The 17,858-nt window shown below is 41.6% G+C and overlaps 1 protein-coding gene across 2 annotated transcripts in view; it reads right to left on the bottom strand.

Moving 5' to 3' along the window:
* USP46 (ubiquitin specific peptidase 46) overlaps positions 1–16,866 on the bottom strand; it is a 28,097-nt gene extending 11,231 nt beyond the window's left edge. For both annotated transcript variants that reach the window (XM_061352612.1, XM_061352622.1), the window contains exons 1-4: positions 16,359–16,866; positions 5,128–5,208; positions 4,143–4,356; positions 1,269–1,498 (exon numbers count right to left, since the gene is read on the bottom strand). In XM_061352612.1, coding sequence (XP_061208596.1) covers positions 1,269–1,498; positions 4,143–4,356; positions 5,128–5,208; positions 16,359–16,394 — 561 coding nt within the window. In that variant the 5' untranslated portion in view covers positions 16,395–16,866. The remainder of the gene's footprint in view (positions 1–1,268; positions 1,499–4,142; positions 4,357–5,127; positions 5,209–16,358) is intronic.
* Between the last annotated feature and the right edge of the window lie 992 nt (positions 16,867–17,858).

Here is a 17,858-nt window from a genome sequence, read left to right as displayed (position 1 = left end):
TCTTTTTTCATGTTGACTATCTTTTGATCTCTTTCTTTCTACACCCCTCTGACACAAATCCCTGGGCAAGTCATATTTTCTTGGAATAAAGATCATTCTTTATGATTAGAAATATGAAAATATATTCTTTTACACATCTGCAGGACCTGGGTAGGGTTTATCTCACTGAATTTCAGCTGTCTAGTTATAAATATTTAACCTCAGCTTGCTGTCTGAAGATACATTCTCTGGGCACCTTTTCTGGGCACCTTCCCCCACCTTAAAGCAGATAGTCTAAAGTTGCATTTGCTTTGGAGGAAGCAGTACTGGTCTGAGTTAAAAACACATTATTCTTAGGCCATACCAGTTTGCTGGCCCAGTGCACAGCAGTGCTTCACCACCGGTTGCAACAGCTCAGTAACACCATGAAACCAGGACAGGCTGTATGGAGGAGAATACTGATACTGCTAAAAACTTTCTGTTTCATGAAGCATCCTGGAAATAGATAAAGAAAGTATCCTGCAGGAGCTCCTTTGCAATTTACATCACCTACAGAGGAGCTAATAAAACTAGTTCATCCTTGACACCTACCTTTTACAAAGTGAAGGTTAGGTGAGGTTGATTAAAAACTTTTTTGAAAGCCACTAGCACTTTTCTCCCCAGAACATCTTTTTTTAATCTGTGTTACTCTTTGACATAGAAACCTCACAGAGGGGAACTTTTATTATTATTAATTATTATTATTATTTCTTTTTACTTTTAAGTAGGAGGATGTTATTAAAAAATACAGAACATGAAAGCAGACTTGCAATAAAGTTTTCTAACTAAAACTAATCTTTACTCAGAATTCAAACAGACTTCAAACTGACAGCATGCTCTAGAAAATATTAGGGAGATAAGGAAACACATGGTTTGTTAACAACAAACCCCCTGTATGCCAGTCACAGTCCTAGGAATGAATTAACACAAATTCATCTTAACATTTCACTTATCCATGGAATAGATAGGAGTATCTTCTTCAAAGTTACAATAGTAAGGAAGGGTATTGATTAACTCACAAGGATTTTAACTGTAGAGATACGTATTAGAGCAGCAAGACTTGGCATAGGTTAGCCAAGTAATGCTTAGAAAAGTAAATTTTTAGAAAAGAATATACTCACTTCAAGAAGTAAAGTCTACAGGAATATCCACAATTCTCAGATGTCTGAAAAGATTCATATATTTATATATATAAAATGTATCTATCTATTAATGGGCAACAACCAAAAAAAATCTATCCCAATGCTTACGGTTTCACAGTTCAAACATCTAGTTTCGTTAGTCAGTGTTCCCTGAAAAATCTCATGCACCCAGGTGAGTTCTTGCTTATTGTTCTCTTCAGTATCATTCATGTTGCCATTTTTCAGTTTCCCATTTTGCTTTTCCTGTTTCTTCTCCTCCTGCAATATGTCTGCGATGGTGTTCAGCAGGTAATTTAAAAACTCATGTGCATCCTGCTGCATGTAGTTGTCAAAGAGATCTGTGAAGAAGACAGTAGAGATTTCTAAAGTTAGGTATAACATTCCCTTCAAGAAAGCAACCTAAATTCATTATTTCTTCCCAAATACATAAAATCATATAATCAAACATGTTGGAAAAGACCTTTAAGATCACCAAGGCGAACCTATCCCCCAGGCCTGTCAAGACCACCACTAAACTATATCCAAACTAAATCTCCCCTGACACAGCTTGAGGCTGTTACCTCTTGTCTTGTCTCTTGCTGCTTGGGAGAAGAGACCAACCCCCACCTCACTACAATCTTTTTCAGGTAGTTGCAGAGAGCTATAATGCCCCCCCGAGTCTTCTCTTCTCCAGACTAAACAACCCCAGTGCCCTCAGCCATTCCTGGTAAGACCTGTCCTCCAGACCCTTCTCCAGCTTTGTTATCCTTTTCTGGACCCACTCCAGCAATGTCCTTTGCTCAGCAAAGTGTTTAGAATCTTGCCAAAGAAGAGCAGCTCTGCAGTCATGCTGGCTTCAGTGAAGCTATTTTGGGGAAGGCTTCATCTCGCTAAACTTTAGCTGACTGTAAGGTTATGCTCTGGCGTTGGTTGTGTAGGCTCCCACTACAGTCAATGAAGAAAGCAAGAGGGTGACGCCTCCTAAATTAATTCCTTAAACCAGTAACTCCTTACACTAGACACCTAACTTCAGGTGGTCCTGACCCCCACCCATACATTCCAAGTCCTTCAGACACCTAGGAACATCATAGAGTTTGGAGAGTAAAACACATGGCTGGGGAAGCAAGACATTGAATGCTGACACATACTAGTGTACTGTGTCTGGCTGGGATGGAGTTACATTTCCTCATAGCAGCCCATACAGTGCTGTGCTTTGTGTGGCTAGAAGGGTGTTGACAATGTGTCAGTGTTTTGGCTATTGCTGAGCAGTGCTTACGCAGCATCAAGGCTGTTTCCAAAGGCTGGTAGGCTGAGGGTAGGCAACAGGTTGGGAGGGAAAATAGCTGGGACAGCTAACCCAAACTGACCTAAGGGATATGCCATGTTATGGCTTCATGTTCAGCAATAAAAGATTAGAGAAGAGGGAAGGGAGGGGATGGAGATTCATTATTAAGATGTTTGGGTTCTGAAGCGAGTCCTATGCACACAAAAGCCCTGCTCCCCAGCGAGTGGCTGGAAATCCCTTGCTGATACAAGGTAGTGAATAAACCTCCTTTAGTTTTGCATTTTTCCCTTTAATTATTATTAAACTGCCTTTATCTCAACACAGAAAGTTTTTTCATCTTATTTTCTCCCCCTGTCTGGCTAAGGGACCACCTGGAAGCCAAGGGTAACCCACTACAAATGGCAATACTAACATCACCTAACAAAGCACATTTTTCACACACAAGTCACATGAGCAGAGACTTGTCTCTTCAGTAAGAAATGCTTGCAGGAAGAAGAGAGAATATCTCAGTAGTGATTTAGTACAGATTTCTCCAGTGAAGGCTCAATTTTCTCACCATGTAGAAGAAAAAAGAATCTGTATTCCCAGAAATAGAATCATAGACTCACAGAATAGTTTGGGTTGGAAAGCACCTTAAGGTCACCTAGTTCCAACCACCCTGCCATGGGAAAAGGACACCTTCCACTAGACCATGTCACACAAAGAAACATGTATTTTTATCCCCCTGCTCCTGAAAAAGCTCATGTGGATTTCCTCTGAAAATTCTGGACAGACCTTTGGCTTTGCAGTGTCTAGCCTGGACACATAAGCAGGTTAATACACCCTGAGTCTGGTCCTAGTTTTAAAAAAGTAGAAAACATAAGATCCAGTCCCTAAAAGTGATCCCAAACAGTGTGGGGGCATTTATCACTAGATGATTCAGAGCTAACTTTGTCACACTTTCTAATGCTTGCTCTGGAATGAACTGTCTGCCCATTTATATCCTGTCACTGGGAAGCAATTTCTTCCAGGTGTTTGATTCGTACTTTGTCTCTTCATTCAAAGTTCCTCTGTTTCTAAGCACACCACCCACAGTGATATGAATCCAGGCCAAAATGGAGTTGTGTGGCAGGCTTCCTTATTTCAAGATGTTCCTCATATTGCTTAGACAGAACTACAAGATCAGCCATATGCTGTTGCCAACTGAATGCTCAAAAAGGGCCTGATGCTTCACAAAGTAAGGCTGTGCCCATTTCTGAGAACAAGAGGAGCAGCTGACATGTAGTTCACTGAACACCCCTGCATACACAGTTACCTGTCCTGCAGGGTGTTTTGGACTAGTGGTGCCTGTAGCACTCCTAGTTCACACAGTTTCTATGCTGCCAACTGCCCTTAGTGTTTCTCTGAGCCATAACCACAAAGAGGTAATTAAAAAGTTACAGCAGAGCGTCACCCTGTCCCCAGCCCTAGCTCACTGTAGGGTGCAGTCTGTCCCACTGTGCTCTGAAAACATCAGTGATTCATGCAACTTTGGCAACTTATGAGACCTGATATGGTTATACCAAGCATAGTATCATGTACATAGATACTAAAATATTAATATCTAAACCCAAAAGTAATAAAAGTAATTTATAAATTTAACCTAAACATCTGATTAATTTGATCACATTGCCCAATATTTATTTATACTTTCCTGATCAATGTAGGAATATCTAAGAGGACTCCAGTTTTACACTTACCATTCTCTTTTCGTAGCCTTGATATGAACTTCTTTGGTGGAATAACTCCAACTTTCTTCTTCTGAGTAGCAATACTGTGAAAAAGATCTGCCAGGCAAGTCAAGAGATTTTCCTTCTTTTTCTGTTGGGCCTTGTATGATAATACATTTTCCCGAAACGGCCGGCAAAAGTACAGTGCCTGCAGCACGGAGTTACAGTAGCAGGTGTTCCCAAACTGCCATGTAAAATCAAAAACACTCTTAATCCCTGTGCATCACAATAAAACCAGTTGTTTCATTCAACTTCTGGCTCCTGTGCCCCTGTCACATACCAGCCATTGTGCCAGGCAGCAGCTGTAGGAATATGTTTCCATACCCACCCCTGACACTACACAGAAAAAAAGTACGGTGTTCTAAATTAGCTAAGATACAAAGTAAGTTTCCACTTGCTAGACATCTATTTATTGTAGTGGATCTTGTTAAGCTTGTTTCTATATATTAATATATTCGTGCTGGGTTCTATCTTACAGCTCAGGAGCAGAATGACTAATGTTCTCAATGGAAAGAATGACTATAATTCTTTTATTTATATGAGAATAAACAAGTGATTAAACACTCTTCTTACTCATGCTCTCCTCAGGTAGAAAAGCTCCTTGCTCCTTAAGAGATTCTGCTGTATCTAAGCTTGTATGTATTTCCATCACTTCCTCCCTCATGTTTAGTGGCTAAAATAGACTTTTAACTTTATTGAAGTGCAAGTTCTAATCCCTGGAAACATTCATAGAACACAGATAGATTCTCTGGGGGTGTATCTAGCTTCAAACATCTGATAGAGTCTTGCAATTCACTTTGCTTAAATTGAACCATGAGCAGCACTTTCTCAGGAAAAGGCAATCCTACCTTAGAATGGGATTGGGAGGTAAAAGAAATAGGAGTAGAAACGAAAGTTTAAGTAACATCAGAGCCATAGTTGTGTATACAGTTTGCCTAATGAAAATCGTACTTACATTGACCAATCCAAAGTAGTGTTCATTGATTGGAAACTGCTCTGGGCCAATGTCTTTTTCCAGAGCAGAGGCATTGGTGCCCTATAAAATAAGGAGGAAGAAATTATTTAGAATAACAATATCATAAAATAAAGTTACGGACAGCACTGAGATAGGAGCTAGTTTTTTCCTTTCAGCTATGATTAGCCAAGCTAACTCTGTCTCACTAATGGCAGGTATGACAGCCACAGGAGCTAATAAAAACATTTGCAGTTCTAGGTGGTAGAGGTGGCCTCCCCAGACACTCTAGTAATGGCTGCTTAGAAGTGAACAGGTGACAACATCCACCTTCCCCTGATTTTTACTGTGTATGGGAACAGATGGATCCCATTACCCTCTTGCATCATGAAGATACTTGTTGACCTTAAGCAAACCCCTTAAAGTTATCTTGGACAAACCAGTTCCTAGATGTAAGGCAGGTTTTCTAATTCGTCAGCAGCCTTTAACAGCACTTGAGCTCCAGACAGAAACCCAGTTCTATGAAAAACATCACAAACATTAATAGCAAGTGTAATATATCTGCCATTTTGCCTTATCTAACATCAAAGGGAGCATAAGCCCAAGCACTCTTGTATCTTAATCACTGCCTCAGTGTGGGTAAGTTATGTTCAGCTGTATTTTCATTCCAACAACAAAGTTGCTTCCACAACTACTGGTGTGCGAAGTACAACCACTAATTTTGTATGTTACCTGTAGTTTTGCTATATTAAAATACCATTTTAAACACCCTTTGGTTACAAAGCAAAGTAGCAAGCTGGATTGTTACCAAAAAGAAATGTCATCACTCCTATCCATTCTATAAGCGTAGAGATCCCTGTAGGACCTGATAAAAATACTGTATTTGGACAATATTCCCTATCAGTTGCCAATTTTTAATCTGCATGAAAATTGCTTTACTGGCATCATGCATTTATTTACTTACTAAGCATGCTCTGCAGTGTGAAGTATTAATTAATAGTGCCTATAATATTTCCATCACACAAGAACAACACGGTTGACTTTCATAACCCCATGTAAAATGCCCCTGTAAACATGTCAACACAGAAAACATCTGGAGACTTATGAGATTTCCAGTGTTCCTGAGTTCAATAGCTCCTGAGTTCAACGTTTCCTGTGTTCAATATACTTGCTCAGAGACTTCATCAGCAAAAATTTTCGAAGTTTCTGCTAATCAAATTGAATAATTTTAGTGTTCCTTCCTCATCTTCTTCCCAAATCCTGATTTGTGTTTCCTTATGGCACCTACCATCACCACTGCTCGCTATATTATGCTATTATTTCATGTCAACTCATCAAAATAAGATGATTTTAGTCAACAGAATCAGTGGTGTGAAACTCAGCACAGGTGCTTGTTGAGAATTTGCAAGTGTTGAAAGTAAAGCAGCTCCTTCAAGCTGTCAGCTTCCAGAAAAGCTCAAAGATTTTGTGTTTCATATCCCCACATCAGATCTCTTTCCAGTCTCTTGCTCTCTCTCAGACACACAGAGCTCATTGCTCAGAGCAAGTGTGTGATTTCCCAGACATTCCCTTTGAGACTGAAGTACTTTACCTGCACAATGCTCCATGCAAAGCTAAAGGGATATGTTATTATCCTCTGCTAACCCTCAGTAAGAAATCTGTAAAAAGGAATGATCTACACAAAGCAATTATTGGATACCTTTCAATGGGGATGACAGTGTGATAATTATGCAAGTTCCATATGAAGATTACTTTCTTTGCTTGGAAAGTCAGCCTTGCCAAAGATACATAGACTCAGCAAAGCATCCAGTTTCCCAAGAGGGAAGAAACCGGTAGACATTTGCCTATCTGGTATTAACAGTGAAGCAAATAGCCACTCTTACCCTTAAAACCTTGTCTGATGAAAGAAAAACATGACTACAGAAAATTAATGCAGCTTCTGAAGAAAGCTGTCTTCAAATTCATACTCATTGTACAGCATTCAGATCAAAGCAAACATTTTCTTCGATTACACTTTTAGCATTCCAGTCAAGTTCCCAAGCATAAGAATGAAATGGGTGTTTTTCCAGCTTTGCAGGAAGTACCTTCCACACTGAAAATAATTCTCTCTCTAGAATTCATAGAAAATACTATCTCTAAAAAGCAACCTCCTACTCAAACTACAGGCTACCGTATGTTGTTAGACAAGTAGAATGCAAGTGCTCTGCTAACTAGCTGCTCCCCCATTACTCATTTGCCTTTCCCCCAGGGCCAGGGTTTCTTACTTCAGAGGATGCCAGATGGTTTGGAAACTCTTTCTAGCATTTAAATTGTCTTACAAATATTGTGAGAAAGAGCAAGAATCAGGATTTACCGAACAAAATTATGACTGAAGACCAAACAAATCCATGACGTGCACTAACTGATCTCCGTACAAAATCCATACAATGCCTGGAAATTTCCAAAGTGCATGTTGTTGAAACATACAGCTCACCATAGAGCTTTACCTCTCCAAAACCTGGTCTTAGCTGCAGCAAATATAAAACAAAACACTGTGTGCCAGCTTCCCAATAAAACAGAGATGCTAAATTCAATCTTTAGGTAAACTTACATAACTCCCAAGGACTTCATTACAAGTTGTTGCTTCTTATATCGAAGGCCATTTCAGTCTGGTTTATGTTAAGGTCTCCAAAAAGACACTGTTAAATTTGCAGCAAAAAGAAGAGTAGGAAAACAGGTAAAAGGTACAGAGATCAAATGCTTCAAAGTAGAACACTTCTCTGACATGGACTAAAAAAAAATGTAGACAGTCTATTTAGTAAACTCAAACCATGCCACATGACATATATGTGTTTTGCATGGTACATCTCCTCAAGAAGCAGTTGACCTGATGGCAGAAGAAACGATTGGAAATTTTCTAACCAAACTACACCAGAAACTGTACAACCAATCCAGGTTTAAACTGGAAATATTATGTTATTAGAGATCTGCTAAAGGCGATTCAGAACTCAGTTTAAACCAACCATATATAATATGGAAAACCTGATAGCCTACAGCAAAAATAAACCATGACTATTTAATATGGTTTTATAAGCATGGTTTTGCTTATTCCCACTTCCAGCAAGTCATTTTGGTCACTTCTGTAGTGAAAGCCCACTCAGACAATTCAAATGCAATCCATTCTCTATGGTTGTATAAAGAGTCCTGTGCTTCAGCTAAGAGAAATATCCTACCACAGCTGAATCTGCTGTAGTTTCACAAAAAAATAGCAAGAGTGGCAGTGCAGCCACAGAGCCTGAAATAAGGAGAAACCACGTAAGTCAATGACCATGAAATAAATTCATATCACGGTACAGAGACAATAAAGAAGACTGTCTCCTTAAAAGAATACACTAATGAAAGAAATACAACAAAGTGACTGAGGTGGCCAGACCTCGTGAGAATGAGAACTAGGTCAATGTGGAAACTCCTAATATGTATTCTGTGGTGGTGGTGAACCCTGCCTCCTCTGAAGTTTTACCACTTAATTCAACAAGCAGTATTGAGTACTTGTAAAATAGCAAAGACATAGATTTGAAGACATATTCAAGCATGGGTCAATTCAGGCTAAGCCAGGATTTCAACCACAGCATTGCTTCAAAGATATTCTGGCCATATGACCTGTATTTTTCCCTTGTGTTCTTTTGCTCTGGGCCTTCTAATGGTTAAGACTGCAAGTTTTCTTTTCAGCTGAAATTTCTGATAGTGTTGCTAAGAGTATAATTTGTGCTTTGCATCACATGAAACAGATTAAGTGAAAAAAAATCTCTCACTCCTTTTCACTTTAGAACGTAAACAAACAGTGCAGGGAAAAAAACCCACATTGGATTAGATCATTAAATCACATGTAGCAAAAAAACCTAAACACAATTACTCTATGGAGGATGAGAGATGGAACAGAGCTAATATAAAAAATGCTGCAAACAAGAGATCAGATTAAACTAGACTAGTGTGATAGAGCTAACTTTTGAGAAATATGCGTGTACTTCATTTAAAGTAAATGAGTGCAGTAAAGAAATCAGAACTTTTCATAGGTTGAAAACCTGTTAAAATAGGTTAAACAGAAACACGGAAGAGCTTCAGATCATATACAGCTGTGAATTAGACCCTTTTTTGTTCGTATTCAGGGAAAGTGAGAGCAATGTACTAGAAATGGAGTTGTTTCCCGAAGGGGGAAAATAAAGACTTAAGACAAACTAAGGATGACGTCTAGGCTGGTAGGAGAGAAATCAGAATAAAAATAGAAATGGCTTCAGGGCCAGACAGCCAGAGTTTCGGGATTTTGGAAGGCACAGCATATGGGAGGGAAGGGAAAAAGAAGATAAAGAAAGATGTGAAAGACCTCCTGGCCAACAAATGGCAGTGCTAGATAACTCAAAAGAGAGAAAACTACAAATAAAATCCAAAATTAGCTCCCAGAAGCAAAACAAAGGAAATGAGAGTCAGAGAAAAGCGAGCAATATTATACCATGTAGTATATGTGCAGCTGCTTTCACCAGACACATTACCTGTCCTCAGTGTTGGACCTTCACTATCCTCAAGGACAATCTCAACTTTCAGAGACGTATGGCGAGTAATTGGACTAGCTGAACCAGACTTCTTCCAATTTAGTATCTTCATAGATACTAAATGTCAAACCTGAAATGTTTCTGTGACTTTTAAAGTGTAAGTCCCACAAGATGGCTGAACTTAACCAGATTAGCTTTTTCCTGTTCTGCAAAGAAATGTTTTATTGTTTCTCCAGCAGAGCAATTTTGGCTCTTTGCTCCCACAAGATAAAAGGGGAAAGAGAGGATGCTATGGAAAATGTAGGGGATCATAGTAAACAATAAAAGATACTTTTTTTCCCCAAACAGTTTCTGATCATTGAGGCAGATTACAAGAGCTTAAAAGCAGGTGTCTAATTTGTTTTTTGCTGGATGCACTAAACTACCTCTTATCACAGATCTAAGTATTACATATACCATAAATAACTTTAGCTCTTCACTGTGTGGTTACCAAGAAACAGACAAAAATTGAGAGGCTTGGAATTCTGAACCACTTACTTAAAATCTTGGACAAAATGTTTAAGGCACTCAGTTTTATATGGCTTTAAAACCCCTTGGTTTTCTCAAAGCACAAAGCAATCAAGTACTGGAAGGGAGGTTCCAGCGACATGTTGCAACTGTGGTATCTAAATCTATTAGCAATTTGTTTAAAATATTGACTTTTAAAATTTCCAGGATTAGACAAGCTTTACCAAAATGCCAGTCTGTATTCTCTCATGAGTGTGTCTCTATTCCCAGTTTAATAGTTCTTGCATTAGTGGCACTCAGGCTTTTGCTGGAACAAGTAGCAAAGCCATTATTTTCATTTTGGCCAGTTTCCTTCTTCAGAACGCATAACCTCAAGATGGCTTCACAAGTGAAATAGAGACTGAGGTTTGCTTACAGCCTATAATCTCTTCAATAACATTTTTTGTCTGGGCCACCTAGACTGCATACGTGCTGCATTCTAAAGGCAAGGCACCTTCTAGACTTCATCACAGCTGCACCAGCTGGAGTACTATTTGATAACCTCGAGGCAGAAGAAAGAACATCTTCATTAAATCTCAATATAACATGAGCTATGAGGGCTGCAGTTATGTTGCAGGGCAGGCTTAGAATTCAAAATTATTTTTGACAGCCAATTTTTTACAGGATTTCTCTTTTAGAGAAGTGCTCTAGAAAGTAAAGACAAGTGCAAGATTCTGCACATCAAGAGAAGAGTCATCTGTACATGCACAGAATGGGAAACAGCTGACTAAAGTATTAATGATAGGAGAGAAGAGAGGAAACAGTTTAGAAACTATAGTGCAGTATAAGATGAATAAGCATCAGCTATGCAGTGCTATTTCAAAGAAACACGACAACAAATGTTGTCAACATAATGAAATTCCTACAGACTGGAGTCTACAAAGTTCTTAAACTTCCTTGTTTAACTTCTCACTGGTAAGACTTCAGACAGGACCTTACAAGCAGGTTTGGGTGCTAGGTTTCAAGAAAGATGAAGATAACTGGAGAGAATCCAAAAGAAGGCAGTCAAAATAAAAAGCACAACTCCAGAGAAAAATGGCCTGTAAAAAAAGTTGAACTAGGTTGTGTTGCATAAGACAGAACAGACTGAGGCAAGGCATGACAATATTTTCAAGTACATAGTTTGCTACAGAAGGGAACCAGACTGTTCTCGATCTCAAAGGTAGACAGGACAGGAAGTACTAAGCTGAAATTACAGTGATGCATATTTAGGTAAGACATTGGAAACATTCTAGTCATGAGGACATTGAAGAATTGGGATAGGCTGCCTAGAGAGATTATGTAGTCACTACCCCTGGAAATCTTCGCGTTTGACAGAGATACGTCAGAAATAACACAGGTTTGTCAACTGGAATGTCAGTATACAGTTGGAGACTTTATTGTCCTAGGACAGTTTGAATGCAACTCTTATTGAGTCATTCATTGTGAAATCAAATGAAATAACCACAAAACACCATATCCAGTAGTAGCTAGCTTGAAACCATCAATACAGCAACGTTCTCTGCAAAGGCTGAGCGTATCCAAAAGTATGCTTATAACGGAGCCATGACAGAGGAGATGAGAGCAGACATACTGATATACTATGCTGTTTAGAGTATATAACATACATAAATGTATATGAGTGTATCTACCAAACAGCCAGCCACAGACAGTGTTTTGAGGCTAAAGGAAGATCAGCAGAAGAGACTTTGCTGCCTGCTTCTCTGACTGGCCATGATTTAGTGCCACAGACTGTGGCTCTTCAAGCCTATCAGAATCTCAGCTCCTGTGTGGCACTTGCCCACCACACAGTTAATCAGGCTCCAGTCTTCTTTTAATCCCATCTCCTCCACAATTCAGACTCACTCAGTCTTTCTGAGCTATAATTAAGAGGTTCCTTTTTTAAGGTATTTAGCAAAACCACTGATTTGCTATTAATTCAGCAACTTGAAGCCAAAGACAATGAACATTTAAAAGAAACACACTGCAAACCACACACTGTATCCATCAATTGTCCTGTTTTTCATATCTTCTATGCAACTAGTGCATGATAACTACTTTGGATGTGTTGGCAACTGCAAGATATCTCAGATGATACCTTTTATCAGAAGTGACCTGAATGCGTTTGGAATGTTCCATTTATAAAATTGCCAGAACACTCTGCAGTATTGATCAGATTATTTGAAATACTATTACAAAATTATGAAAAGGGGGGTTAATACCTCTTCTCAGCAGAACATTAGAAGGTTTTTAAGAGAAATACAGTCTGCAGAGCTTGTTAGCCACCTCTGTAAATACATATGTCAATAGCTTCTGAAATGGTTAATGTCCTTCACTCTACATAACAGTAATATCCCTAGACCACAGCTGCAGCATGAGTTTAACTCAGAACTTCAGGCTGTACCAAAAGCTTATCAACAGAGAAATGTGCTGCAGAGGATTTCAGTAGGCAGCAGTCTTAAAATGCCAGCATGCCTTATCTGCCTTTGAACCAGAATTTTGCACTTGACCCATCAGGTTATCTCACAGAAACAATACCAAAGAAGATTATAGCATCATAGGGGCCAAAATAGTTTGTGTCTACCCGAGGACTACATGGCACTTGGTGTTGGTATTCCCTCAAACAGGGTTTCTTCTGTGCATCTTATGCTTCTTCACATCTACCATACCTGTCCTACATAAAGCTGATGATTGCCTATTTTGTGCCTCCTCCTGTGGTGAACGTGATGTGCAGACAGACTGGATAAACTCTCACAGTGTCTGAAGGGCAAGTAAGAGGAACCCTGGGGACTAGACCTCCCTTTTCAGAGAGGTTGGCCACTGTGCCCACACAAGAGTCACTCAGATTCTTTTGGTCACAGTTGCCTTCATCACCTCCACCCCAGCAGAACAAGTTTCAGCTCTCTGGTCTCATTAAACAAATCAGTGCATAATAACTAGTCCTGTTGCTATTATAACTGGGGGAGGGGGGATCTGGTAAAAGGCAATAGAGGAATTTTCTTTAATTCTAGAAAGTTGTGCATTTGAATATTAACTATAAATAAATGTGCCAAGTGGAAAGTTTGCACGTAAGATTCTTTCTTACTGATTAGCTCCCACTGTGTCTGCCTGAGCATGTAAGAGCTTACACAGTAAATATATAGTACTAGATCTCTTTTGCAAGCAAGTTAAATACTGTTGCTGTCTTCCTTGGTTCAGTTGTTTTGATCTTGGAGAAGACTGAACCTCTACCATCTTCAGGAGGCCAAAATTACAACCTGAGATGCTAGATCTCAAGCAGTCAATTAAATAGCAAACACACATCCTAAAATGATGACTAGCCAGGCTACCTTAAGCTAAATTCATTCAGCTAAATTTCATCTATTCTTCCCTTTCAGGACATGAAAGTACTTGGACAAACAAACACAAAAACTTCTCCAAGAAAGGACAACCACTGAAAACATAATCTCTGTTGCATTCAGAGCAGGACAAGTACTTCAGGACCAATTCCTCCCTCTGTCTCTCCCTCCTCCCTCCAAGAAAATCAAGCAAGCATCATTTTCTTTTTGCAAAAGTAAAAAAAAAAACCCAAACCACTAAACAAACAAATAAACTGAACACAAAAACCAGCTCTGGACACTCTCAAGTGGAACTGGGATGGAAAAAATACAAAGAACAATATTGCTGTGTTCTACCAGCTTAAAAAACTTAGAAACATACCATCATGCAGCATTATTTAGCAAAATATACTATATCACCTAAGAATTATGCGCATTTCTTAGTCCACAAATTGTAAGTAGTGCAGGAACAAGGTCTGGGAATTAATGTCTTTGGTAGATTTATACATGCCCAAAATCAAACTAGCGCTGCAAATATTCAGGTTCTATACAGGTAAAAGATTTTCTTATATACCTCTAACCTTCCAACGTCCCATTCTTATATATGGTCCCATTCTTATATATGGTTGTCATAGCTCCTCCTCCAGACAAGTGAGTCCAAGTCCATCACCTTATCTAAGCAGACATTTGTGGAGGAGCCATGATGCAGTGTTGCCAACACTTCCAAGAACTTCCATTTCCCTTACAGCCCCAAATTCCTGTAGCTTTCTGACTTTCCTTTTTCTTTTCCTTTTTTTTTTTTTCCCCAAGAACTCCCAGTCTGTGTGGATTATCCAGAAAAGTCTAAATGTGACCAGTAAAACACAACATCTCTAAAAGCTAAGTACACTTACCCCAAGGAATATGTAGCTTTAAAACATCATTACCGTTAAACCAACTTCACCTTCTGTTGCAGTACTGGTACCATGAGCTAGAACTGCTTTGAATTATGAGCTCTTGTATGCCTTTTCTGCCTGAGGCTCTAATTCTTCCCTTCAGTCTCAGATGGTACTGTTACAGGATAGACTAGCAACAGCAGCTGAGCAGCACACCATTAGAACAACCTCATCAGTTTTGCTGTGAATCCATTCAGTCTTTGGGAGAAGTGTATTGAATACAAATACACCTGTCTGAAGTGCATGAGAAAAATCATGGAATACCTAGTACTTTATGCCAATACTGAAGTCTTACAGCAACCTAAGAGGCTCCAGCTCCCCTTCATGTGGTGCTCTCTTGTGCAGTACACCAACCATTCATCAGCAATAAAATCTGGAGCATGCCTCAGAAGGAAGGTGAGCTTGTCCAGGTCTTCTATTCAGTCCTGTACTGTTCCTTAAACCTTTATGTGCAGTATTCCTGGCCCACTGGACCGCAGGGCTGGGAATTATTAACGAAAAGTTTAGAAAACTACTTATTGTTGGTGAAGAAAGGTGAGCACAAAGATTATTCTATCCCAAGTCTAGATTTCATAGTAAGCCTTTTTAATGCCAAATACAACCCTCCATCTCTGCATTTCAGAGCAGGCACTTCAAAGGGAGGACTGAGGCTTAAGTCAAAACTATGTGTGGGATGCCCTGGCCATCTGGTTGGGAAAAAAGAGCAAGCCTGCTTAAGTGGAAGCATGGACAAGTAGAAGCATGGACACGTGGAAGGGGAGCAGGCAGCAATCAGCACTCCATCCTGCAGATCACTGCTGATGACCCCGCAGGAGCCAGGCCTCTGGGGCTGTGCCTGCTGCCTTAGCCTAGAAGTAAGCTCCATTCTCCATAGCCCATGAATGGTGCATGTGGCATCACAAGCACAAGGCATGCTGGTGCACCACACGGAGGGAAGCTGGCAACTGTGTGTAGCTGCTCTTGAAGTACCTGGAAATAAGGGGCAAAAATACAGATTAAAACAACAAAATGTGCAGAAATAGGTTTCTCTTCTGGTTGCATGGGGGTGCTTAGCACACACCTATTTCTTTGGCAAGTTTATTACTGCCTCACTGTATTAATAAACCTTTGACAGACAAAGTTTGAGTTCTCCCTTTCCCCACCAATTGGTTTCCAAAATCTAAACTCAATCAGATGGTCCAAGTTTGCTAGGGTTAAAATTACACCCAAGAACAATTCAGAAAGTGTCCTTTCAAGTGTTCCTGGGAAGGAAAGTGGCAAAATCTGAAGATAAACAAAATAATAAAGTTTACTTATTTCTTCCTAGTTGCCTAGTCTGATTTAGATAAAGTTAAGTGATTCAAAAGTGCTTAACAAACAGTGTGAGATAAATCCTGTTAAATCTAAAGCCAAGACTTCCTAGAACAGGTACCTAGCATCAAGATCCTAAAGCATGTAATCAGACATCTAAGCATCCTCGGTTTCTGTGTAACCTGGGAAGCTCCTGGCTCCATGGGACCACAGCGTGCCTGCCTGAGATTGTTAAATGGGGTCACTGATTTAATGCGAATTCAAAGCCCAGTTCTGGGGTTCTTTCGCAGCACTACTAGGGCAGGAGGAAGGGCAGGAGGAGGAACGGCGGGCTGTGGCTCCGTCTGCAACGCGCATCGGCTGGGGCCAGCCCTGCTCCGGAGGGCCCCGCACCGGCTCAGCATCTCCCGTCCCTCCCCGGCCCATTCCCGAGCTGCTCCGAGAAAACTCCTCGGGACATGACCAACTCGATCCCAGGCACGTCCCTGCGCTGCCTGCACGGCTCCCCTGCCGCCGTGGGCAGGGATGCGGTCGCTTCCTTCGCCTGGCGCCCCTGGGGGGAGCCCCCCCGCCGGCCCCGGTCGGGCCTGCCGCCGGAGGGGCTGCGTGCTGCCCCCACCCCCCGGCCCGCCAGCACTCACCATATTACAGATGGAGGCGATGTTTCTGACGGTCATTAGTCTAAAGGTTGCAGCGATCCCGCACCGCCATCTTTATAAGGTGAAAACAGCCCCGCTCATGGTGGGAAAAGCGCAGGAAGGCAGAGGGGGCGGCGGCGCCTTCTGCTCCGGGGCTGGGATAAAAGCAAGAGGAGGGGACAGCACAGGCACCCTTTGCACCCGCAGAGCGCGAGGAGGACGGAGCTTCCCTTCCTCCCTCCTCCGGGCGAGTGACCGGGAGATTCAGCAGAGCGGCGGGAGCAGTCGCATCTCCGCTCCTTCCGCCTCTGGCTCTCGCACGGTCCGCAGGGCCCCGGGCTCCCGCTGGAGCGCTCAACCGCGCCTCTGCGCCAGCCGGTACCGCACTAATCTCTCCCTTCCTCCTCCTCCTCCTCCTCTCCCGGCGGCTGCCGCTCGCCGCTCCATTGCAGCGCCGCGCCCGCTGATCCGCTCTGACAGCGCCGGGCAGGGAAGGTCAGCGGCAGTGCCCGGCACCGGGCACCCCGGCGGGGCGCTGCCGCCGCAGCCAATGCGCTGCGGGGAGGAGGGGACGCGGAGAGGGGGGACGGGCGCTCCGGGGAGCGGGGTGCTTCAGTCACCGGGCAGGGAACAGCCGCAGGGCTGCGAAACTCGTGTTCCGTGCACGTTAAGTCAGGTGGGCAGGGGGCCGGTGAGGGACGGGAAGGCAGAGCCCAAGCAGGGCCACACGGATGTGTGGCAATGCCAGCAGCACTGTAACCTAGGACACTATCTCTCCGCCTAATTTGGGGTACACAGGAACCCAGGCACTATAAACCCCAGAGCAGTAGGCTGGAAATGGCACTTATGCCCACAGAAGGTGTTTTGTATTGCCATTCATGCAGACAACACTTGTCTTCACAAATACTGGCTTGGGACCATGTCCACACCACACACCTTAGTGCCAAAGTGCGTTCATACAACATCGTTAATGTGGTAATCTCAGTTCGTCTTCAAGCACAAAAAAGTCAAGGCCCATGCCTTTCTCCAGGGAAGAGCGGTAAGATTGTATTAAATTTACAGACGTGATAATAGGCACAAGGTTGTTAAATAGCTAACTTGAGCCACACAGCAAATCGCTGAGGGAAGAAAGAATGAAGTTCAGCTAAGGCAATGATTCATCTTTGAATTTCCCATTTCCTTAGCAGATGTTGCTGTTCTCAGCAGAAGCAGAAGGCCCATCTTTTGTTCCTCTGCAATGCTAAGGAAATCATTCAGAGGAAGAGAGAACTGCTAACATTTCTACAGGCACCCCTGCTCCTCACAGCACCTGGGAGCATGGCAGTGCTTGGCTACACTTTTTACTTCACAGTACTAGAATACAATAGTTGCAGCCTATACAGTCTGGCCACAGAGGCTTTATTTACAGCAAACATTCTGAAGCCAGTATTTATTTATTTATTTGTTTGTTTATTTATTTAATAATTTCAAGAGAAGGTCTATGATTACTAATAGAAATCTGAC

The sequence above is a fragment of the Neopsephotus bourkii genome, unplaced genomic scaffold (genome assembly GCF_033783945.1).
Source record: "Neopsephotus bourkii isolate Nb327-2 ecotype Australia unplaced genomic scaffold, CSIRO-AGI_Nbou_v1 NB_54, whole genome shotgun sequence".
Taxonomy (NCBI): domain Eukaryota; kingdom Metazoa; phylum Chordata; class Aves; order Psittaciformes; family Psittacidae; genus Neopsephotus; species Neopsephotus bourkii.
Note: the sequence above shows the minus strand (reverse complement) of the source record. Positions and strands in the feature narration are given on the sequence as shown.